At 47.2% G+C, this 26,124-nt stretch overlaps 1 protein-coding gene across 8 annotated transcripts in view; it reads left to right on the forward strand.

Moving 5' to 3' along the window:
* Positions 1-26,124, forward strand: part of LOC135555403 (caskin-2-like) — a 101,378-nt gene that overhangs the window by 60,306 nt on the left and 14,948 nt on the right. For all 8 annotated transcript variants that reach the window (XM_064987793.1, XM_064987794.1, XM_064987796.1 and 5 more), the window contains exons 6-9: positions 1,464-1,559; positions 6,668-6,798; positions 24,134-24,242; positions 24,470-24,578. In XM_064987793.1, coding sequence (XP_064843865.1) covers positions 1,464-1,559; positions 6,668-6,798; positions 24,134-24,242; positions 24,470-24,578 — 445 coding nt within the window. The remainder of the gene's footprint in view (positions 1-1,463; positions 1,560-6,667; positions 6,799-24,133; positions 24,243-24,469; positions 24,579-26,124) is intronic.

Genomic DNA, 26,124 nt, shown 5'->3' on the forward strand with positions numbered 1-26,124 from the left:
AGACAGACAGACAGACAGACAGACAGACAGACAGACACAGACAGACAGACAGACAGACAGACAGACAGACAGACAGACAGACATCGTTAAGCACTGTCAACAGATATCCCCATTCTGCTGGATTGGGTGGAATGTATGCTGTTCTGTCCACAAAGCTGATGCTGGTTTACTGTGGGTCACTTATCTGAGATTTAGATGTGTGTGGTCATGTTTGGTCAGTCCACTTAAGTCTTAAACAGTAAACAAACTGTCAACAAATCACAGACATAGCCCCAAAACAGATGTGACATGGCAGGGGATAGAGTAGGATGAGTGGTGGTTGGTGGTACAGTCATTTAAGGGATTGAGGGGTCAGGGGATACGTAGCCAGCTGGGAGAGGAGAGGCATGTTGGTGTGATTGGATTGGAGAGGGAGAGAGAAGAACGAGGCAGGATGAAGGGTATTGGATTTGTAGGGATTGAGGGGGTAATGGAGGGGGGTCAGGTGATCCGGGGTGATCAGGTTTAGGGGCGATTAGGGACCTTGTGTTTGCTACTAACGTCCGTCCTAGTCTCACCCCCTGTAGTGCTGAGTGATAAGTTGGTTCGGTTTAGGTCCGATTTATTTCAAATTCATGGTTTTCGCTTTAACAACACAGAATAAAACAATGAATAAAAGTCACATGGTGGTAGATGGTGCGTTTTCAGGTAGAGATACCTCGCGCAACTGCTCTAAATCGCTCCCTCTGTGTATGTCCCACACAGACGGGACAAGTAGGCATGCAATGGATTATGGTCATTGTCGTTAACTACCCACATTTCCTGCGCTGAACTATGTAGAACATTGGCAATCACAACTCCCTACTACATCACTACATCGCACAGTTCGGCTTTGATCTGATTTATCTCTAGAGAAACTGCACATTGAGTGCAAAGAAAAAAACGAACGAAATGGAATTCAAATAATTGGGAAATGGATCAGGAACTATCCTACAAGCAGCATCAGGATGTGTTCAGGTTACGCCACATGAATTGATTTGTAAGCCTTTTAGGACCACAGTTTGTGTGAAAAGCATTTATCTGCACAGACCATGAAGTCCCATTTGATAGGAACAGCCTCCGGTCCTGTAGTCTACTATGTATTCCCAGAGCAGAATGACCAGGGCTAATGGACTGTCTGTTTTCACCAAATACTCTGTGTCCTTGGATACGGCAGGCAGCACCAGGTGCTGATAGAAACATCTGACATCATCTCCCTGGCTATGTGTGTTGTAATGTTATCTGCATGACCACATCCACATAACATAACCTACTCCCCTAATGGCCCCGGTGACAGTGTGTATATGGTATTTGATCTTGTGTGTGTGTGTGTGTGTGTGTGTGTGTGTGTGTGTGTGTGTGTGTGTGTGTGTGTGTGTGTGTGTGTGTGTGTGTGTGTGTGTGTGTGTGTGTGTGTTGATTCCCTGTCTGTCTGTTTCTCTCAGTCTGAGATGCTGTTGCAGCACCAGTCCAACCCCTGTCTGATCAACAAAACCAAGAAGACCCCCCTAGACCTGGCCTGTGAGTTCGGCAGAGTCAAGGTAAGACTGTGTGTGTTTCTCCTCCCCCACCACTGGCCCAGGCTCACAGAGACAGACAGGGGGGTTGCAGTGATGTAACTCTTGGCCTGTGTTAGTCTAGACAGAGGTCACAGCTGGACAGATACAACCCCTCTGGATCTGGGAAGGGCTGCGTTGTCACAACTGCTCCTCTTCCATCAAGTACATCTCACTTCTGCACTCTTTACTTTGTCTTTCTTTCAGTCTCTCTCATCGTTGAGCATGCTGGTTTTCTTACTGGAGCACATTTACTTCTCTCAATATTTCTCTCCTCTTTCTCTCCCTCTCTCCTCTCCATTTCTCTCTCCCTCTCTACTCTCCATTTCTCTCTTTCTCTCCCTCTACTCTCCATTTCTCTCTTTCTCTCCCTCTCTCCTCTCCATTTCTCTCTCCCTCTTCTCTCTCCCTCTCTACTCTCCATTTCTCTCTCCCTCCATTTATCTCTCCATTTCTCTCCTCTTTCTCTACTCTCCTCTCCATGTTTCTTTCTCTCCCTCTACTCTCCATTTCTCTCTTTCTCTCCCTCTCCTCTCCATTTTTCTCTCCCTCTACCTCCATTTACTCTCCATTTCTCTCTACTCTCCTCTCTCCTTTCTCTCCCTCTCTCCATCTCCCCCTCTCTTTCTCTCCCTCTACTCTCCCTCTTTCTCTCTCCTTTCTCTCCCTCTACTCTCCATGTATCTCTCTTTCTCTCCCTCTCTCTCCATGTATCTTTCTCCCTCCCTCTACTCTCCATTTATCTCTCTTTCTCTCTCCCTCTCTACTCTCCATTTCTCTCTCTTTCTCTCCCTCTCTCCTCTCCATTTCTCTCTCCCTCTCTACTCTCCATTTCTCTCTTTCTCTCCCTCTCTCCTCTCCATTTCTCTCTCTCCCTCTATACTCTCCATTTCTCTCTCTCTCTCCTCTACTCTCCATTTCTCTCTTTCTCTCCCTCTCTCCTCTCCATGTTTCTTTCTCTCCCTCTACTCTCCATTTCTCTCTCTTTCTCTCCCTCTCTACTCTCCATGTATCTCTCTTTCTCTCCCTCTACTCTCCATTTATCTCTCTTTCTCTCTCTCTACTCTCCATTTCTCTCTCCCTCTCTACTCTCCATGTATCTCTCTTTCTCTCCCTCTACTCTCCATTTATCTCTCTTTCTCTCTCCCTCTACTCTCCATTTATCTCTCTTTCTCTCTCCCTCTCCTCTCCATTTCTCTCCCTCTACTCTCAATTTCTCTCTCCCTCTCCTCTCTACTCTCCATTTCTTTCTCTCCCTCTACTCTCCATTTCTCTCTCTTTCTCTCCCTCTCTACTCTCCATTTCTCTCCCTCTACTCTCCATTTCTCTCTCTTTCTCTCCCTCTCTACTCTCCATTTCTCTCTCTTTCTCTCCCTCTCTCCTCTCCATTTCTCTCTCCCTCTACTCTCCATTTCTCTCCCTCTCTACTCTCCATGTATCTCTCTTTCTCTCCCTCTCTACTCTCCATTTCTCTCTCTTTCTCTCTCCCTATCTACTCTCCATTTCTCTCTCTTTCTCTCCCTCTCTCCTCTCCATTTCTCTCTCCCTCTCTACTCTCCATTTCTTTCTCTCCCTCTACTCTCCATTTCCCTCTCTTTCTCTCCCTCTCTACTCTCCATGTATCTCTCTTTCTCTCTCCCTCTACTCTCCATTTCTCTCTCTTTCTCTCCCTCTCTCCTCTCCATTTCTCTCTCCCTCTCTCTCTCTTTCTCTCCCTCTGCTCTCCATTTCTCTCTTTCTCTCCCTCTCTACTCTCCATTTCTCTCTTTCTCTCTCCCTCTACTCTCCATTTCTCTCTCTTTCTCTCTCCCTCTCTACTCTCCATTTCTTTATCTCCCTCCATTCTCCATTTCTCTCTTTCTCTCTCCCTCTCTACTCTCCATTTCTTTCTCTCCCTCTCTACTCTCCATTTCTCTCTCCCTCTCTACTCTCCATTTCTCTCTCTCCCTCTCTACTCTCCATTTCTCTCTCTCCCTCTCTACTCTCCATTTCTCTCTCTCCCTCTCTACTCTCCATTTTTCTCTCTCTACTCCATTTCTCTCTCTTTCTCTCTCTCTACTCTCCATTTCTCTCTCTTTCTCTCCCTCTCTACTCTCCATTTATCTCTCTCCCTCTCTACTCTCCATTTATCTCTCTCCCTCTCTACTCTCCATTTATCTCTCTCCCTCTACTCTCCATTATCTCTCTTTCTCTCCCTCTCTACTCTCCATTTCTCTCTCTTTCTCTCCCTCTCTACTCTCCCTCCCTCTACTCTCCATTTATCTCTTTTCTCTCCCTCTACTCTCCATTTATCTCCTTTTCTCTCTCCCTCTCTACTCTCTCCATTTCTTTCTTTCTCTCCCTCTCTCCTCTCCATTTCTCTCTCCCTCTACTCTCCATTTCTCTCCCTCTCTACTCTCCATGTATCTCTCTTTCTCTCCCTCTCTACTCTCCATTTTCTCTCCCTCTCTACTCTCCATTTCTCTCTCTTTTTCTCTCCCCTTCTACTCTCCATTTCTCTCCCTCTTTTTCTCCTCTCTCCTCTCCATTCTCTCTCTTTCTCTCCCTCTACTCTCCATTTCTCTCTCTTTTTCTCCCTCTCCTCTCTCCACTCTATTTCTTTATCTCCCTCCTACTCTCCATTTCTCTCTTCTTCTACACTCCTCTCTTTCTCTCTCCCTCTCTACTCTCCATTTCTCTCTCTTTCTCTCCCTCTCTACTCTCCATGTATCTCTCTTTCTCTCCCTCTCTACTCTCCATTTCTCTCTCCCTCTATACTCTCCATTTCTCTCTCTCTCTCCTCTCCATTTATCTCTCTTTCTCTCCCTCTACTCTCCATTTCTCTTTCTTTCTCTCTCCCTCTACTCTCCATTTCTCTCTCTTTCTCTCCCTCTCTACTCTCCGTGTATCTCTCTTTCTCTCCCTCTACTCTCCATTTCTTCTCCCTCTCTACTCTCCATTTTTCTTTCTCTCCCTCTACTCTCCATTTATCTCTCTTTCTCTCTCCCTCTACTCTCCATTTATCTCTCTTTCTCTCTCCCTCTCTACTCTCCATTTCTCTCTCTTTCTCTCCCTCTCTCCTCTCAATTTCTCTCTCCCTCTCTACTCTCCATTTCTTTCTCTCCCTCTACTCTCCATTTCTCTCTCTTTCTCTCCCTCTCTACTCTCCATTTCTCTCCCTCTTCTCTCTCTCTTTCTCCCTCTCTCTCCATTTCTCTCTCTTTCTCTCCCTCTCTCCATTTCTCTCCCTCTCTCCCTCTCTCCTCTCTCTCCCTCCATCTTCTTTCTCTCCCCTCTACTCTCCATTTCTCTCTCTTTCTCTCTCCCTCTACTCTCCATTTCTCTTTCTCTCTCTCTCATTTCCTCCCTCTACTCTCCATTTCTCTCTCTCCCTCTCTACTCTCCATCTCTTTCTCTCTCCCTCTCTACTCTCCATTTCTCTCTTTCTCTCCCTCTCTCCTCTCATTTCTCTCTCTCTACTCTCCATTTCTCTCTCTTTCTCTCCCTCTCTACTCTCCATTTTTATCTCTCTCCCTCTCTCCATTTCTCTCTTTCTCTCTCCCTCTCTACTCTCCATTTATCTCTCTCCCTCTCTACTCTCCATTTATCTCTCTCCCTCTCTACTCTCCATTTATCCTCTCTCTCCCTCTCTACTCTCCATTTCTCTCTCCTCTCTACTCTCCATTTCTCTCTCTCCTCTCTACTCTCCATTACTCCATTTCTCTCTCTTTCTCCTCTCTACTCTCCATTTCTCTCTCTTTCTCTCCCTCTCTACTCTCCATTTATCTCTCTCCCTCTCTACTCTCCATTTATCTCTCTCCCTCTCTACTCTCCATTTATCTCTCTCCCTCTCTACTCTCCATTTATCTCTCTCCCCCTCTACTCGCCATTTCTCTCCCTCTCTACTCTCCATTTCTCTCTCTCCCTCTACTCTCCATTTCTCTCTCTCCCTCTCTACTCTCCATTTCTCTCTCTCCCTCTCTACTCTCCATTTCTCTCTCTCCCTCTCTACTCTCCATTTCTCTCTCTCCCTCTCTACTCTCCATTTCTTTCTCTCCCTCTACTCTCCATTTCTCTCTCTTTCTCTTTCTCTCCCTCTCTACTCTCCATCTATCTGTATGTTAAACTCTGTGCGCTGCCTCAATCAAGGTCCCTGGTCCCAAATAGTTCTGCAGCAGCGTTTAGTTTGGATAGGACAGTGTGAAGCCGGACCTAGCCAGGGTGAAGTGATAGTACACACACACACTCATTGGGAACGCTGCTCTCCTCTCCTACTGGGCTGGAAAGTCCCCTTGTCTTTCATTCTTATTTATCTGGATGTGGGCTGGAGAGGAAGTATTGGCAAGTCCGTCTGTAACTTCTATTACTGGAAGTTTTGCTGGGCAGCTTTGTTTGTGCTTGTGTGTTTGTTAAATGAGACTTGAGAGAGTTAGCCTGTAACTATTGTCCCCCAGGATTGATTTAGAATGGGATATCTTTAGAATGCTGACACTGGCTCCAGTGTGTGTGTGTGTGTGTGTGTGTGTGTGTGTGTGTGTGTGTGTGTGTGTGTGTGTGTGTGTGTGTGTGTGTGTGTGTGTGTGTGTGTGTGTGTGTGTGTGTGTGTGTGTGTGTGTGTGTGTGTGTGTCTGTGTGTGTGTGGTGTGTAGTGTGTGTGTTTATGGGCATCAGCTGCTGTGTTGGGGTGCCAGGGTGTGGCGAGGCCCTCCCTATTTCTATTTCTCTCCCTCCTTTTCCCTCTCTGTCCCTTTGTGTTTCCTCCTGTCCTCTGTCCCAGACCAGTCTCCCACCAGCAGCAGTCAGTCAGTGAGTGTTGAGGTGTCATCCAGTGTGTTTGCCAGATGTGTGGGGTTGTGTATGCCCCTGGGTCACTCCTGTTTTACCTCACACTCCCCTGTGGGGTCCTCCCATGTAAAATCACAGGACTCCTAAAGGTTTCAAACTTGTGTGTGTTCGTTATCCCTTGTCCTAACAGTGCATGAAATGTACATGTGTTTGGTAACAGTTGAAGTCTGTACTCATCACCCTGACCTTTATCACCCCTCCTTCTCCCCCCCTTCTCTCCCTTTCTCCTCTCTTCTGTCTCCATGGCTTTATGACCTCCCTCCTGTCAGGTTGCTCAGCTGTTGTTGAGCAGTAACATGGTGGTGGCTCTGTTAGAGGGTAATAGTAAGGAACCTGCAGACTCAGGCTTTAACACTCCGCTGCACCTCGCCGCACGCAATGGACACAAGGACATCATCCGGTAAGATACTTCCTATTGTTTTTCACAATCTGAACTTGTGAAACGTAGGCAAAACTCGTATTGTGTAATAAGTGTTGTATAAATCATGCATTGATGTCAATGATGTTAAGTTTTAATGCAGATTTGTGTACACGTTTGTCAGGCTGCGATTCAGACCATAATGATTTGTGTGTACACTGCCCATTGATAGATTGATATTTTCTTGTGGGTCTTAGTCCTCTGCCTGTCATTCCTCTAATTTGTCCCATACTAAATGAAAGGCTCTGATTGGTCATGGTTGGTCAGTACATGTCTCTGTGATTGAACACCTACTCTGAGGTGGACAGGGGTCTGACAGGGTTAACACAGTCACTGATCTGTAACTGGTGTGCTGGGAGACTCAACAGGACAGTAAATGGTTCCCATGGGTCTACCCTCTGCCCCTCTCTCCTTCCCTCCTCCTCTTCCTCTCCACGGTACTATGGACAAGACAAGAACCATCAGACATGGCTCTGTCTCCACACCCTCGCTCTGGAACACTGTGGTGTGTGTATGTTTTTATTCTCTCTCCCAAGTGGATCTAGCCATATATTTAGTACCCCGATCTCTACTCTGACTAGCTGGTAGGCTATAAAACGGCCTGTCCAATGTCTAATCCACCAGGGGCCACAGTCCCAATCCCCTAGTACCTCTATGGAGACCTACATCAGAGTGTGTCTGGTACAGTCCAGTACCAGACACCCAGGTCACCCTGAGCCCTGCCATAGAGAAGGGGAGGAGGAGGGGGTCTACTCTGCAGCCCTGTTCCCATGTTTCACTGACAGCTGCAGCAGTCTGTCACCAGGCTGAGAGAGCGAGAGAGATGGATATGCAGAAAGACACTGGAGAGAAACGGAGAGAGAGACGGAGAGGGAGGCTCTCTGGTGTGAGGCTGCAGTGCTGCCAATGTGACCCAGATCTGCCAGTGAGATGTGGCTGCTGATTTATCAGTAGTAGCTGGGACCAGACTGTTAACACTAGAACTGCTGGGCCTCGATGGACCCCGCCTTCAAGCTAATGAGCAGTCATTCTGACTGCAACATTCTAACAGTGTAATTCATACTTTTTATATATGCTGTCGCAAACATAATAATTTGGTTGTGTTTATGACGGCCTTGGGTAACATTAGAATACCATTTTATTTCAAAGAACTCAATAGCATTTTCATTAGTATATGTTACTGTACACTATACTCACATTTTTAAAAAATAAATTCAAGTGTTCAAGAAATGTTCTTAGTGGAATTCCTTTGTTACAACTATGAAACAGAAAGTGTATGTGTTGGACGCGGTAACAGCTTCTTTTTATAAGTACACAAAACATACCCCAACCACCAATATGCATGGTCAAATAATGAAAACATCAGTAACCTAAACATCATTATAAGCGTGAAGTGGCCCTGAGAAATAGTGAAACTCGAGGGAAAAGCAACAGTGGCATTATAATCAATATACAGTTGAAGTCGGAAGTTTACATACACTTAGGTTGGAGTCATTAAAACCCATTTTTCAACCACTCAACAAGTTTCTTGTTAACAAACTATAGTTTTGGCAAGTCAGTTAGGACATCTACTTTGTGCATGACACAAGTCATTTTTCCAACAATTGTTTACAGACAGATTATTTCACTTATTATTCAATGTATCACAATTCCAGTGGGTCAGAAGTTTACATACACTAAGTTGACTGTGCCTTTAAACAGCTTGGAAAGTTCCAGAAAATTATGTCATGGCTTTAGAAGCTTTTGATAAGCTAATTGACATAATTTGAGTCAATTGTAGGTGTACCTGTGGATGTCTTTCAAGACCTACCTCAATCTCCATGCCTCTTTCTTGACATCATTGGAAAATCCAAAGAAATCAGCCAAGACCTCCACAAGTCTGGTTCATCCTTGGGAGCAATTTCCAAACGCCTGAAGGTACCACGTTCATCTATACAAACAATAGTACGCAAGTATAAACACCATGGGACCACACAGCCGTCATACCGCTCAGGAAGGAGACGCATTCTGTCTCCAAGAGATGAACGTACTTTGGTGCGAAAAGTGCAAATCAATCCCAGAACAACAGCAAAGGACCTTGTGAAGATGCTTGAGGAAACAGGCACAAAAGTAACTATGTCCACAGTAAAAACGAGTCCTATATTGACATACCTGAAAGTCCGCTCAGCAAGGAAGAAGCCACTGCGCCAATCCGCCATAATAAAAAGGTTTGCAACTGCACATGGGGACAAAGATTGTACTTTTTGGAGAAATGTCCTCTGGTCTGATGAAACAAAAATAGAACGAACTGTTTGGCTATAATGACCATTGTTATTTTTGGAGGGAAAAGGGGGTGGCTATAAAAGCTAAAATAAATCCTAACTGACCTAAAACAGGGAATTTTTACTACGATTAAATGTCAGGAATTGTGAAAACCCGAGTTTAAATGTATTTGGCTAAGGTGTATGTAAACTTCCGACTTCAACTGTAAGTGTTGATATGACAGCAGTCAAAAGTCGTCAGTTATTGTCAGCTCGAGCGTATATTGAGTGCATCTTCAATGGCATCAGTTTGATTTCATTTAGCTGTTATCCCTTGTTCTAACAGTTGACTTAAATCTTCATAAATGTCACTTGCCTTAACACACTTTAACACCTTTGTTTGGTTGTAGTGCGTAATAGTCTCCGGTTTTCTCTTTGTGTTCCGTTGTCTTGTCATTCTTCAGCACTGTTGAGGAATACAACAGCTGTGCAGGTGCCTTATTTTGCGCAGAGGTAGGGAGCTCCCGTCTCACTTTGTTCATGGTGCCAGCCAGACTTGTTTTCTTTACAAGCAAATTGTTTGCCAATGACAGTGAAGTTAAGAAATTGTCCATGGAGACATTTCTCCCCTTGCCACTGTAAGGTCTCCAACACTGACCTTCTGCACAATGTAGATATTTTCCCAGATTGAAAGCCGCTCAGCATGTTCATTACGCACGCTCTCACGGTGTAGCTCCAAGTAGCCCGTTTCCGGGTTGGAGCGAGCGGTCGCATCTACACTTCGGTCCGCAGGTAGTATAACTTTTCATTACATTTTCATTACATTTCATTATAGTACAACGGTTTGATTTGTCTAATCTTAGCAATTTCTTCTTAGCTAGCTACATAGCCGTCTTTGTATCAAAGATAATTGCGTAATTATCGTATTTCGTCGTCCTAACGTAGTCTACACTGCTTTCTGCCCAGCAGCTAGCTAACGTCCACTAGCACAGCAGCTAGCTAACGTCCACTAGCACTGTAGAAACTATTACACTCAACGACTCGATTAGTGTAGTGTTAGCTAGCTTCATAGTTGTCTTTGCTGTCTTCGTATCCAAGGTAATTGTGTAGTTTAGAGTGTGTAGACTTAGAGTGATTATCTTAATTTACCGAGGTTAGCTAGCCAGCTATTTGTCGTCCTTAACGTAGGAGTCACTGCTAGCTAGCTAGCCAACAGCTAGCCAACGTCTTCCGAATTGAACTTCAACAACCCGGTCAACATTCCGCCTCGCTCCACAGGTAGTATCACATTTTCATTTCACTTCATTACAGTACAACGGTTTGATTTGTTTGATCGTAGCTAGCTAGCTACATAGCCGTCTTTGTATCTAAGACAATTTTGTAGTCTGGAGCGATTTTCTAGGTTAGCTAGCCAGCTATTGTCTTTCTTTTAACGTAACGTTACGTAATCAACACTGCTAGCTAGCCAGCTAGCCCCCGAATAGCAGCACTGTAGAAACTATTACACTCGACGGAACGACTTGATTAGTGTAGTGTCAACAACGTAGCCACTGCCAGCTAGCCTACTCCAGCAGTACTGTATCATTTCAATCATTTTAGTCAATAAGATTCTTGCTACGTAAGTTTAACGTTCTGAACATTCGATAAGTGTAGTCCACTTGTCATTCCAATCTCCTTTGCATTAGCGTAGCCTCTTCTGTAGCCTGTCAACTATGTGTCTATCTATCCCTGTTCTCTCCTCTCTGCACAGACCATACAAACGCTCCACACCGCGTGGCCGCGGCCACCTAATCTGGTGGTCCCAGCGCGCACGACCCACGTGGAGTTCCAGGTCTCCGGTAGCCTCTGGAACTGCCGATCTGCGGCCAACAAGGCAGAGTTCATCTCAGCCTATGCCTCCCTCCAGTCCCTCGACTTCTTGGCACTGACGGAAACATGGATCACCACAGACAACACTGCTACTCCTACTGCTCTCTCTTCGTCCGCCCACGTGTTCTCGCACACCCCGAGAGCTTCTGGTCAGCGGGGTGGTGGCACCGGGATCCTCATCTCTCCCAAGTGGTCATTCTCTCTTTCTCCCCTTACCCATCTGTCTATCGCCTCCTTTGAATTCCATGCTGTCACAGTTACCAGCCCTTTCAAGCTTAACATCCTTATCATTTATCGCCCTCCATGTTCCCTCGGAGAGTTCATCAATGAGCTTGATGCCTTGATAAGCTCCTTTCCTGAGGACGGCTCACCTCTCACAGTCCTGGGCGACTTTAACCTCCCCACGTCTACCTTTGACTCATTCCTCTCTGCCTCCTTCTTTCCACTCCTCTCCTCTTTTGACCTCACCCTCTCACCTTCCCCCCCTACTCACAAGGCAGGCAATACGCTCGACCTCATCTTTACTAGATGCTGTTCTTCCACTAACCTCATTGCAACTTCCCTCCATGTCTCCGACCACTACCTTGTATCCTTTTCCCTCTCGCTCTCATCCAACACTTCCCACACTGCCCCTACTCGGATGGTATCGCGCCGTCCCAACCTTCGCTCTCTCTCCCCCGCTACTCTCTCCTCTTCCATCCTATCATCTCTTCCCTCTGCTCATACCTTCTCCAACCTATCTCCTGATTCTGCCTCCTCAACCCTCCTCAACCCTCCTCTCTTCCCTTTCTGCATCCTTTGACTCTCTATGTCCCCTATCCTCCAGGCCGGCTCGGTCCTCCCCTCCCGCTCCGTGGCTCGACGACTCATTGCGAGCTCACAGAACAGTGCTCCGGGCAGCCGAGCGGAAATGGAGGAAAACTCGCCTCCCTGCGGACCTGGCATCCTTTCACTCCCTCCTCTCTACATTTTCCTCCTCTGTCTCTGCTGCTAAAGCCACTTTCTTCCACTCTAAATTCCAAGCATCTGCCTCTAACCCTAGGAAGCTCTTTGTCACCTTCTCCTCCCTCCTGAATCCTCCTCCCCCTCCCCCTCCTCCCTCTCTGCAGATGACTTCGTCAACCATTTTGAAAAGAAGGTCGACGACATCCGATCCTCGTTTGCTAAGTCAAACGACACCGCTGGTTCTGCTCACACTGCCCTACCCTGTGCTCTGACCTCTTTCTCCCCTCTCTCTCCAGATGAAATCTCGCTTCTTGTGACGGCCGGCCGCCCAACAACCTGCCCGCTTGACCCTATCCCCTCCTCTCTTCTCCAGACCATTTCCGGAGACCTTCTCCCTCACCTCACCTCGCTCATCAACTCATCCCTGACCGCTGGCTACGTCCCTTCCGCCTTCAAGAGAGCGAGAGTTGCACCCCTTCTGAAAAAACCAACACTCGATCCCTCCGATGTCAACAACTACAGACCAGTATCCCTTCTTTCTTTTCTCTCCAAAACTCTTGAACGTGCAGTCCTTGGCCAGCTCTCCCGCTATCTCTCTCAGAATGACCTTCTTGATCCAAATCAGTCAGGTTTCAAGACTAGTCATTCAACGGAGACTGCTCTTCTCTGTATCACGGAGGCGCTCCGCACTGCTAAAGCTAACTCTCTCTCCTCTGCTCTCATCCTTCTAGACCTATCGGCTGCCTTCGACACTGTGAACCATCAGATCCTCCTCTCCACCCTCTCCGAGTTGGGCATCTCCGGTGCGGCCCACGCTTGGATTGCGTCCTACCTGACAGGTCGCTCCTACCAGGTGGCGTGGCGAGAATCTGTCTCCTCGCCACGCGCTCTCACCACTGGTGTCCCCCAGGGCTCTGTTCTAGGCCCTCTCCTATTCTCGCTATACACCAAGTCACTTGGCTCTGTCATAACCTCACATGGTCTCTCCTATCATTGCTATGCAGACGACACACAATTAATCTTCTCCTTTCCCCCTTCTGATGACCAGGTGGCGAATCGCATCTCTGCATGTCTGGCAGACATATCAGTGTGGATGACGGATCACCACCTCAAGCTGAACCTCGGCAAGACGGAGCTGCTCTTCCTCCCGGGGAAGGACTGCCCGTTCCATGATCTCGCCATCACGGTTGACAACTCCATTGTTTCCTCCTCCCAGAGCGCTAAGAACCTTGGCGTGATCCTGGACAACACCCTGTCGTTCTCAACTAACATCAAGGCGGTGGCCCGTTCCTGTAGGTTCATGCTCTACAACATCCGCAGAGTACGCCCCTGCCTCACACACAGGGGAAGCGGTGCAGGTCCTAATCCAGGCACTTGTCATCTCCCGTCTGGATTACTGCAACTCGCTGTTGGCTGGGCTCCCTGCCTGTGCCATTAAACCCCTACAACTCATCCAGAACGCCGCAGCCCGTCTGGTGTTCAACCTTCCCAAGTTCTCTCACGTCACCCCGCTCCTCCGCTCTCTCCACTGGCTTCCAGTTGAAGCTCGCATCCGCTACAAGACCATGGTGCTTGCCTACGGAGCTGTGAGGGGAACGGCACCGCAGTACCTCCAGGCTCTGATCAGGCCCTACACCCAAACAAGGGCACTGCGTTCATCCACCTCTGGCCTGCTCGCCTCCCTACCACTGAGGAAGTACAGTTCCCGCTCAGCCCAGTCAAAACTGTTCGCTGCTCTGGCCCCCCAATGGTGGAACAAACTCCCTCACGACGCCAGGACAGCGGAGTCAATCACCACCTTCCGGAGACACCTGAAACCCCACCTCTTCAAGGAATACCTAGGATAGGATAAAGCAATCCTTCTCACCCCCCCGTAAATGATTTAGATGCACTATTGTAAAGTGGCTGTTCCACTGATGTCAGAAGGTGAATTCACCAATTTGTAAGTCGCTCTGGATAAGAGCGTCTGCTAAATGACTTAAATGTAATGTAATGATGTAATGATGTAGCCCAGAAGAGACTAATGAGACTGCTGTGATTCAGTGGAATGATTTAGAGTACATATCATTTAACCTCTAGCGTCGAGCAATCCCGTATCCGGGAGCGTAATCATAGCCTCAAGCTCATTAGCATAACGCAACGTTAACTATTTTTGAAAATCGCAAATGAAATGAAATAAATATATTGGCTCACATGCTTAGCCTTTTGTTAACAACAGTGTCATCTCAGATTTTCAAAATATGCTTTTCAACCATAGCTACACAAGCATTTGTGTAAGAGTATTGATAGCTAGCAAAGCATTAAGCCTAGCATTCAGCAGGCAACATTTTCACAAAAACAAGAAAAGCATTCAAATAAAATAATTTACCTTTGAAGAACTTTGGATGTTTTCAATGAGGAGACTCTCAGTTAGATAGCAAATGTTCAGTTTTTCCAAAAAGATTATTTGTGTAGGAGAAATCGCTCCGTTTTGTTCATCACGTTTGGCTAAGAAAAAACCCTGAAAATTCAGTCATTACAACGCCAAACTTTTTTCCAAATTAACTCCATAATATCGAGAGAAACATGGCAAACGTTGTTTAGAATCAATCCTCAAGGTGTTTTTCACATATCTTTTCGATGATAAATCATTCGTGGCAGTTGCCTTTCTCCTCTGAACCAAATGGAAACGTGCATGCAGCTGGAGATTACGCAATAATTTCGATGAAGGACACCAGGCGGACACCTGGTAAATGTAGTCTCTTATGGTCAATCTTCCAATGATATGCCTACAAATACATCACAATGCTGCAGACACCTTGGGGAAACGACAGAAAGTGTAGGCTCATTCCTTGCGCATTCACAGCCATATAAGGAGACATTGGAACACAGCGCATTCAAAATCTGGGGCATTTCCTGTATGAAATTTCATCTTGGTTTCGCCTGTAGCATTAGTTCTGGGGCACTCACAGACAATATATTTGCAGTTTTGGAAACGTCAGAGTGTTTTCTTTCCAAAGCTGTCAATTATATGCATAGTCGAGCATCTTTTCGTGACAAAATATCTTGTTTAAAACGGGAACGTTTTTTTATCCAAAATTTAAAAGAGCGCCCCCTATATCGAAAAAGTTAAGATTCTAATTAGAATAGATCAATACAATTGAATGGCCTGTTCTTCAGTCACAATTGGTGATGACATAATTATGCATCGTTCGCTTTCCCTCCCCAATTTTCCCCATCATTCTTTACTTCATTTATTGTTTCTGTTGTTATGTGTCAAATTAGTTTCGGTATAGTTTAGGTTCAGTTTCGAGGCAGTTATTGAGGTGATTATCAACGGACAGCGCCTTCAACTGTCGGGGGAAGGAGTGGAGCAGGCCCCACTGTCGGGAGAAGGAGTGGAGCAGGCCCCTCTGTCGGGAGGAGGAGTGGAGCAGGCCCCGCTGTCGGGAGGAGGAGTGGAGCAGGCCCTGCTGTCGGGAGAAGGAGTGGAGCAGGCCCCGCTGTCGGGAGAAGGAGTGGAGCAGGCCCCTCTGTCGGGAGAAGGAGTGGAGCAGGCCCCGCTTTCGGGAGAAGCAGTGGAGCAGGCCCCACTGTCGGGAGGAGGAGTGGAGCAGACCCCACTGTCGGGAGAAGGAGTGGAGCAGGCCCCTCTGTCGGGAGGAGGAGTGGAGCAGGCCCCGCTGTCGGGAGAAGGAGTGGAGCAGGCCCCGCTGTCGGGAGAAGGAGTGGAGCAGGCCCCGCTGTCGGGAGGAGGAGTGGAGCAGGCCCCGCTGTCGGGAGGAGGAGTTGGGCAGGCCCCTCTGTCGGGAGGAGGAGTTGGGCAGGCCCCGCTGTCGGGAGGAGGAGTGGAGCAGGCCCCTCAGTAGGGAGAAGGAGTGGAGCAGGCCCCGCTGTCGGGAGGAGGAGTAGAGCAGGCCCCTCAGTAGGGAGAAGGAGTGGAGCAGGCCCCGCTGTCGGAAGAAGGAGTTGGGCAGGCCCCGCTGTCGGGAGGAGGAGTGGAGCAGGCACCGCGGTTGGGAGAAGGAGTGGAGCAGGCCCCACGGGGTTATTTGAGAAAAGTCAATGACTGAGGGGGGCATGACTTAAATGGCAGAGTAATAAATACCATGAATGAGCAGTGACAATGACTGCTTTAGCAGTTCTAGTGTTAAGGAGTCCTATTTGTGGTGTGGTGGTCTGCCCTTTCTCTGACACACCTCCCTGGTCCAAACCACCTTACCAAGGAAACAGTCAAGGCTTTCACTGGTTTCAATTGATAATGATCCAGTGGCCATATGACTCCATAACAATGCCCTGTGGTCCAATCACACGGTTATGTCACCACAATACATGCTGTAACCGGTCCCATGGTTCCACCACTTTGGCCCCACATAGACATCCATGTAGTAGAGATATTAAAGGGGGGATATGAACAGTGGGTTATTGAGTCAGTGCGGCCCCAAAGGAGGAGAGGAGAACAGGATAGGGCTCTCTCTTTCAGCATCCAGCTAAACCAGAGGGACAGAGAGACTTTGATGAGCCTGTCCCCCTTTGTGTTTCTAAGGAGAAATGAAACAGCACACTGCCCCGGGGCTTAGAAGCCACAGGGCAGAGAGAGGGGGGGGAGATGGGAAGAGATAGTGAGAGATGCTGAAGCACAGTATCTGTAATAGGATGAGAATAATGAAGTTCAAGTAAGGGAGAGGTATTCTTCCTCTCCCTGTCTCTATACAGTGGGGCAAAAAAGTATTTAGTCAGCCACCAATTGTGCAAGTTCCCCCACTTAAAAAGATGAGAGGCCTGTAATTTTCATCATAGGTACACTTCAACTATGCCAGACAAAATGAGGGAAAAAATCCAGAAAATCACATTGTAGGATTTTTTATTAATTTATTTGCAAATTATGGTGGAAAATAAGTATTTGGTCACCTACACAGACCTGTAACTTCTTCTTTAAGGGCTCCTCTGTCCTCCACTCGTTACCTGTATTAATGGCACCTGTTTGAACTTGTTATCAGTATAAAAGACACCTGTCCACAACCTCAAACAGTCACACTCCAAACTCCACTATGGCCAAGACCAAAGAGCTGTCAAAGTACACCAGAAACAAAATTGTAGACCTGTACCAGGCTGGGAAGACTGAATCTGCAATAGGTAAGCAGCTTGGTTTGAAGAAATCAACTGTGGGAGCAATTATTAGGAAATGGAAGACATACAAGACCACTGATAATTGGCCACGTGGGGTCAAAATGATCACAAGAACGGTGAGCAAAAATCCCAGAACCACACGGGGGGACCTAGTGAATGACCTACAGAGAGCTGGGACCAAAGTAACAAAGCCTACCATCAGTAACACACTACGCCGCCAGGGACTCAAATCCTGCAGTGCCAGACGTGTCCAGGCCCGTCTGAAGTTTGCTAGAGAGCATTTGGATGATCCAGAAGAAGATTGGGAGAATGTCATATGGTCAGATGAAACCAAAATATAACTTTTTGGTAAAAACTCAACTCGTTGTGTTTGGAGGACAAAGAATGCTGAGTTGCATCCAAAGAACACCATAGCTACTGTGAAAACCTCCTTCCATCAGCAAGGGCATTGAAGATGAAACGTGGCTGGGTCTTTCAGCATGACAATGATCCCAAACACACCGCCCGGGCAATGAAGGAGTGGCTTCGTAAGAAGCATTTCAAGGTCCTGGAGTGGCCTAGCCAGTCTCCAGATCTCAACCCTATAGAAAATCTTTGGAGGGAGTTGAAAGTCCGTGTTGCCCAGCAACAGCCCCAAAACAAAACTGCTCTAGAGGAGATCTGCATGGAGGAACGGGTCAAAATACCAGCAACAGTGTGTGAAAACCTTGTGAAGACTTACAGAAAACGTTTGACTTCTGTCATTGCCAACAAAGGGTATATAACAAAGTATTGAGATAAACTTTTGTTATTGACCAAATACTTATTTTCCACCATAATTTGCAAATAAATTCATTAAAAATTCAGGGCTCAGTCTTCTGAGTCATCGCTCTGTGCTTGGCAACTGAGCCCCAAAAAAACCTCTCTCTTCCTCTCTGTCTCCCTCTCTCGCTCTAAGTGACTTCTTGTTAGATGCGTGCCTTATTTACTAAAGTGAGTGTTGAGGCAAACTGATGATGCAAATCACTGTCACTGTCTGAATCAGTCTTGTATTGTTATTTTGGGTTACCACTTATAGATAAGTGGTGTGATTGTGACAGAGGTCATTGTCACTGTACATAGCCCACCTATAATTTAGCCCAAACAACTACCTCTTTCTCTACTGTATTTAATTTATTTACTTATTTTGCTCCTTTGCACCCCATTATTTTTATTTCTGCTTTCCACATTCTTCCATTGCAAATCTACCATTCCAGTGTTTTACTTGCTATATTGTATTTACTTTGCCACCATGGCCTTTTTTTGCCTTTACCTCCCTTATCTCATCTTATTTGCTCACATCGTATATAGACTTGTTTATACTGTATTATTGACTGTATGTTTGTTTTACTCCATGTGTAACTCTGTGTCGTTGTATGTGTCGAACTGCTTTGCTTTATCTTGGCCAGGTCGCAATTGTAAATGAGAACTTGTTCTCAACTTGCCTACCTGGTTAAATAAAGGTGAAATAAAATTAAAATAAATAAATACATTGTGAGATGTTGTGGTATGGTTCTGGTTTGGCTGATGAGCAGGAATGCCATGGAAAGACAGGGGTTATGGGTTTGCGGTAGTTAGTTACCAAATCGTTTTGCATATGGGCATGTGTGGATGCCCACTTCCCCTTGCCTAGTGTGTGTGTGTGTGTGTGTGTGTGTGTGTGTGTGTGTGTGTGTGTGTGTGTGTGTGTGTGTGTGTGTGTGAACTTTCCATGCTGTACATTCCCAGGGGAGCTCTGAAATTCCCACTAATATTCCTAAAGTTGAACTTATCTACTGCTGTATTTATTTTAACCTTTACTTAACTAGGCAAGTCAGTTAAGAACAAATTCTTGTTTTCAATGACGGCTTAGGAACAGTGGGTTAACTGCCTTGTTCACTACCAGGATATTTGAGTGTGTGTGTCTGTGCAGCTGGAATTGAGTGTGAATTCTCCAAATTTCCCCCTGGTACCTCAGTGAGTTCATGTGATGTGGGATGTTGAGCAGACTAGCTACGGTGGATCACTGTTACACTGCCATTGACATAATATACTGTCCTGGCATCTGGTCCTGCTGGCTCCATCCATGACATAATATACTGTCCTGGCATCTGGTCCTGCTGGCTCCATCCATGACATAATATACTGTCCTGGTATCTGGTCCTGCTGGCTCCATCCATTGACATAATATAGTGTCCTGGCATCTGGTCCTGCTGGCTCCATCCATGACATAATATACTGTCCTGGCATCTGGTCCTGCTGGCTCCATCAATGACATAATATACTGTCCTGGCATCTGGTCCTGCTGGCTCCATCCATGACATAATATACTGTCCTGGCATCTGGTCCTGCTGGCTCCATCCATGACATAATATACTGTCCTGGCATCTGGTCCTGCTGGCTCCATCCATGACATAATATACTGTCCTGGCATCTGGTCCTGCTGGCTCCATCCATGACATAATATACTGTCCTGGCATCTGGTCCTGCTGGCTCCATCCATGACATAATATACTGTCCTGGCATCTGGTCCTGCTGGCTCCATCCATGACATAATATACTGTCCTGGCATCTGGTCCTGCTGGCTCCATCCATGACATAATATACTGTCCTGGCATCTGGTCCTGCTGGCTCCATCCATGGCATAATATACTGTCCTGGCATCTGGTCCTGCTGGCTCCATCCATGACATAATATACTGTCCTGGCATCTGGTCCTGCTGGCTCCATCCATGACATAATATACTGTCCTGGCATCTGGTCCTGCTGGCTCCATCCATGACATAATATACTGTCCTGGCATCTGGTCCTGCTGGCTCCATCCATGACATAATATACTGTCCTGGCATCTGGTCCTGCTGGCTCCATCCATGGCATAATATACTGTCCTGGCATCTGGTCCTGCTGGCTCCATCCAGGACATAATATACTGTCCTGGCATCTGGTCCTGCTGGCTCCATCCATGACATAATATACTGTCCTGGCATCTGGTCCTGCTGGCTCCATCCATGACATAATATACTGTCCTGGCATCTGGTCCTGCTGGCTCCATCCATGACATAATATACTGTCCTGGCATCTGGTCCTGCTGGCTCCATCCATGACATAATATACTGTCCTGGCATCTGGTCCTGCTGGCTCCATCCATGGCATAATATACTGTCCTGGCATCTGGTCCTGCTGGCTCCATCCATGACATAATATACTGTCCTGGCATCTGGTCCTGCTGGCTCCATCCATGACATAATATACTGTCCTGGCATCTGGTCCTGCTGGCTCCATCCATGGCATAATATACTGTCCTGGCATCTGGTCCTGCTGGCTCCATCCATGACATAATATACTGTCCTGGCATCTGGTCCTGCTGGCTCCATCCATGACATAATATACTGTCCTGGCATCTGGTCCTGCTGGCTCCATCCATGACATAATATACTGTCCTGGCATCTGGTCCTGCTGGCTCCATCCATGGCATAATATACTGTCCTGGCATCTGGTCCTGCTGGCTCCATCCATGACATAATATACTGTCCTGGCATCTGGTCCTGCTGGCTCCATCCATGACATAATATACTGTCCTGGCATCTGGTCCTGCTGGCTCCATCCATGACATAATATACTGTCCTGGCATCTGGTCCTGCTGGCTCCATCCATGACATAATATACTGTCCTGGCATCTGGTCCTGCTGGCTCCATCCATGGCATAATATACTGTCCTGGCATCTGGTCCTGCTGGCTCCATCCATGACATAACATACTGTCCTGGCATCTGGTCTTGCTGGCTCCATCCATGACATAATATACTGTTCTGGCATCTGATCCTGCTGGCTCCATCCATGACATAATATACTGTCCTGGCATCTGGTCCTGCTGGCTCCATCCATGACATAATATACTGTCCTGGCATCTGGTCCTGCTGGCTCCATCCATGACATAATATACTGTCCTGGCATCTGGTCCTGCTGGCTCCATCCATGACATAATATACTGTCCTGGCATCTGGTCCTGCTGGCTCCATCCATGGCATAATATACTGTCCTGGCATCTGGTCCTGCTGGCTCCATCCATGACATAATATACTGTCCTGGCATCTGGTCCTGCTGGCTCCATCCATGACATAATATACTGTCCTGGCATCTGGTCCTGCTGGCTCCATCCATGACATAATATACTGTCCTGGCATCTGGTCCTGCTGGCTCCATCCATGACATAATATACTGTCCTGGCATCTGGTCCTGCTGGCTATCTGGTCCCTGTTGGCTCCATCCATGACATAATATACTGTCCTGGCATCTGGTCCTGCTGGCTCCATCCATGGCATAATATACTGTCCTGGCATCTGGTCCTGCTGGCTCCATCCAGGACATAATATACTGTCCTGGCATCTGGTCCTGCTGGCTCCATCCATGGCATAATATACTGTCCTGGCATCTGGTCCTGCTGGCTCCATCCATGACATAATATACTGTCCTGGCATCTGGTCCTGCTGGCTCCATCCATGACATAATATACTGTCCTGGCATCTGGTCCTGCTGGCTCCATCCATGGCATAATATACTGTCCTGGCATCTGGTCCTGCTGGCTCCATCCATGACATAATATACGGTCCTGGCATCTGGTCCTGCTGGCTCCATCCATGGCATAATATACTGTCCTGGCATCTGGTCCTGCTGGCTCCATCCATGACATAATATACTGTCCTGGCATCTGGTCCTGCTGGCTCCATCCATGGCATAATATACTGTCCTGGCATCTGGTCCTGCTGGCTCCATCCATGACATAATACACTGTCCTGGCATCTGGTCCTGCTGGCTCCATCCATGACATAATATACTGTCCTGGCATCTGGTCCTGCTGGCTCCATCCATGACATAATATACTGTCCTGGCATCTGGTCCTGCTGGCTCCATCCATGACATAATACACTGTCCTGGCATCTGGTCCTGCTGGCTCCATCCATGACATAATATACTGTCCTGGCATCTGGTCCTGCTGGCTCCATCCATGACATAATATACTGTCCTGGCATCTGGTCCTGCTGGCTCCATCCATGACATAATATACTGTCCTGGCATCTGGTCCTGCTGGCTCCATCCATGACATAATATACTGTCCTGGCATCTGGTCCTGCTGGCTCCATCCATGACATAATATACTGTCCTGGCATCTGGTCCTGCTGGCTCCATCCATGACATAATATACTGTCCTGGCATCTGGTCCTGCTGGCTCCATCCATGACATAATATACTGTCCTGGCATCTGGTCCTGCTGGCTCCATCCATGACATAATATACTGTCCTGGCATCTGGTCCTGCTGGCTCCATCCATGGACATAATATACTGTCCTGGCATCTGGTCCTGCTGGCTCCATCCATGACATAATATACTGTCCTGGCATCTGGTCCTGCTGGCTCCATCCATGACATAATATACTGTCCTGGCATCTGGTCCTGCTGGCTCCATCCATGACATAATATACTGTCCTGGCATCTGGTCCTGCTGGCTCCATCCATGACATAATATACTGTCCTGGCATCTGGTCCTGCTGGCTCCATCCATGACATAATATACTGTCCTGGCATCTGGTCCTGCTGGCTCCATCCATGACATAATATACTGTCCTGGCATCTGGTCCTGCTGGCTCCATCCATGACATAATATACTGTCCTGGCATCTGGTCCTGCTGGCTCCATCCATGACATAATATACTGTCCTGGCATCTGGTCCTGCTGGCTCCATCCATGACATAATATACTGTTCTGGCATCTGTCCTGCTGGCTCCATCCATGACATAATATACTGTCCTGGCTCCATCCATGACATAATATACTGTCCTGGCATCTGGTCCTGCTGGCTCCATCCATGACATAATATACTGTCCTGGCATCTGGTCCTGCTGGCTCCATCCATGACATAATATACTGTCCTGGCATCTGGTCCTGCTGGCTCCATCCATGACATAATATACTGTCCTGGCATCTGGTCCTGCTGGCTCCATCCATGACATAATATACTGTCCTGGCATCTGGTCCTGCTGGCTCCATCCATGACATAATATACTGTCCTGGCATCTGGTCCTGCTGGCTCCATCCATGACATAATATACTGTCCTGGCATCTGGTCCTGCTGGCTCCATCCATGACATAATATACTGTCCTGGCATCTGGTCCTGCTGGCTCCATCCATGACATAATATACTGTCCTGGCATCTGGTCCTGCTGGCTCCATCCATGACATAATATACTGTCCTGGCATCTGGTCCTGCTGGCTCCATCCATGGCATAATATACTGTCCTGGCATCTGGTCCTGTTGGCTCCATCCAGGACATAATATACTGTCCTGGCATCTGGTCCTGCTGGCTCCATCCATGGCATAATATACTGTCCTGGCATCTGGTCCTGCTGGCTCCATCCATGACATAATATACTGTCCTGGCATCTGGTCCTGCTGGCTCCATCCATGACATAATATACTGTCCTGGCATCTGGTCCTGCTGGCTCCATCCATGGCATAATATACTGTCCTGGCATCTGGTCCTGCTGGCTCCATCCATGACATAATATACGGTCCTGGCATCTGGTCCTGCTGGCTCCATCCATGGCATAATATACTGTCCTGGCATCTGGTCCTGCTGGCTCCATCCATGACATAATATACTGTCCTGGCATCTGGTCCTGCTGGCTCCATCCATGGCATAATATACTGTCCTGGCATCTGGTCCTGCTGGCTCCATCCATGGCATAATACACTGTCCTGGCATCTGGTCCTGCTGGCTCCATCCATGGCATAATATACTGTCCTGGCATCTGGTCCTGCTGGCTCCATCCATGACATAATATACTGTCCTGGCATCTGGTCTTGCTGGCTCCATCCATGACATAATACACTGTCCTGGCATCTGGTCCTGCTGGCTCCATCCATGACATAATATACTGTCCTGGCATCTGGTCTTGCTGGCTCCATCCATGACATAATACACTGTCCTGGCATCTGGTCCTGCTGGCTCCATCCATGACATAATATACTGTCCTGGCATCTGGTCCTGCTGGCTCCATCCATGGCTCTGCCTCGCAGAAACCTTTTCACCCTGGAGTTAACAGCCTTTGTAATCTTGAATCTGTACTAAAGTAGTACTGTGTTGTTTCTCTCTGGTTCAGGTTGCTGCTGAAAGCGGGCATCGACATCAACAGGGCCACTAAGGCTGGCACTGCCCTGCACGAGGCTGCCCTCTACGGCAAGACGGAGGTGGTCAGACAGCTGCTGGAGGTAAGACACCTGGAGGGACATCAACCTCACTAGTCTGATTCAATCACTATTCTACCACATTCAACTAACAGTTGGTAACATGTTGTCCATTGTAAGTGAAGTGTTTTATTGAATAGGCTGTACAATACATTGCCGTTGACTGCATTAGACTTGAGAACATTGTTGAATGTGCTGCTGTGTTTCAGTGCACATCTGATTGACAATAACGTTGTGTGTGGTTTTGCCAGGCTGGTATAGACGTGAACATCCGTAACACGTACAAGCAGACAGCCCTGGACATGGTGAACCAGTTCACCACCTCCCACGCCAGCAAGGACATTAAGCAGCTCCTACGAGGTGAACAGAGCACCAGTCATCACTGGAATACACTGGGACAGGAGATGCTTGTTAACACATGAAGACATATCTCTCATTCTGTGTTTTCCACCTGCTTTATTGTCCTTGAACCAGGGCTCTACAGTGCGACCTTTTTACTCACAAACTGAAAAAGTCAAGTATGAGTTTTGATTTATAGCGTATAAATTGCTGCTGTAGTTCTTTTCTAAGTACGTTGGCTGTTTTAGAAGTGTGTCGCCATAGAGTCTACTTGAGTGACTTTGTCCTTGTGTTTCTTGGCTATGGATACCATTTTGTTCACATGCTAGGTTGTTTTTATGTTAGCTTGTTTGAGCTCGCTCAACTCAACTGCTAGTGAAGAGACACGGGAGAATCTCATCTCTCCCAGACAGACATGCCAGTCTCACTGTTACCCTTCAAGGGGCAGCTGAACATTTTTGTCTCCCCTAAGTGGCTAAAATATTTGACAGGACATTGTACTTGTTTGAACATGGAACACCACAAAAACATTTTATTCTTTCACTTTTAGTAATTTCTTATCATAAAAGCGCTATTCCTCAAATACTTTTATTGTGTTCCTAAATGTATTTGTGTGTTAAAAAATCTATTTAGCCGCATAAATTAAAAACATGTCAGCATAGATTCCTGCTAGCGGATTTCTTTCTTTGTGCTTTTGTGTAGTGAAGCGACTCTTGCATTCTTTTGCAGTTTGAGTTCTGCAGGACCGTGTGTTCAGAGGTGTGTGTGTGTGTTGGAAGAGGAGACCTACTGAGACAGAGCCAGTGCAGACGTTCCTATAGCGAGAGAGGCCCAGAGGAGAGACTGAGGGATATGAAATGCTCTAAGCTGTAATTCATCAAGCAGCTGTGTTCAACCTCATGGAGTACAGGTTACATAACCCTATCAGCTCACACACACGCGCGCGCGCGCACACACAACCAAAAGACTACGTGTTTGTGTGTGGATGCGTGTGTGTTTACGACCTATGCGTTTGTTTGCTTGTGTGTGATTGTTGCGTGCCACCCCTGTGTACGTGCGCATGCTTGAGACTGTGTTTTGGACCTCTGCTGTTTGTGCTATCTCCTCTGTAATCCAGCAGGCCTGGGTCTTTGATCTGGTTCTCGCAGCCTTGGAACTCAGGCCATAATGAGCACTTGTTTTCCTCAGTCAGCAGACTGCTGCTTCAAACATGGAGGCTGTGGAGAGAGACTTCCTGTTATGATCAAGTTCTCTCTGTGTTTAAAACAGAGTGAATAGAACACAATCAGCCACCACACCTCCTCGTCATTGATTAATTATTGATGTGTACCAACCAGTCAGAAGCTGAATACAGCACTGACTGACTCTGCTCTTTGATGTCACTGCATTCCATACCAGTGCCGGATGTGACTAATTAAAAAACAACAGGCATTGGATAGTAGCGGCGTCTGGGTATATCCCCTCAAGGTGATTTGGAAGTGGTGTACATGTCAGTATGTATCAATCATTGGGCTGTATTTTCTTCCTGCCTTCGTTCATACCAATTCCCTGAACTAACTTTGTGTGT

The sequence above is a fragment of the Oncorhynchus masou genome, chromosome 15 (genome assembly GCF_036934945.1).
Source record: "Oncorhynchus masou masou isolate Uvic2021 chromosome 15, UVic_Omas_1.1, whole genome shotgun sequence".
Lineage (NCBI taxonomy): Eukaryota > Metazoa > Chordata > Actinopteri > Salmoniformes > Salmonidae > Oncorhynchus > Oncorhynchus masou.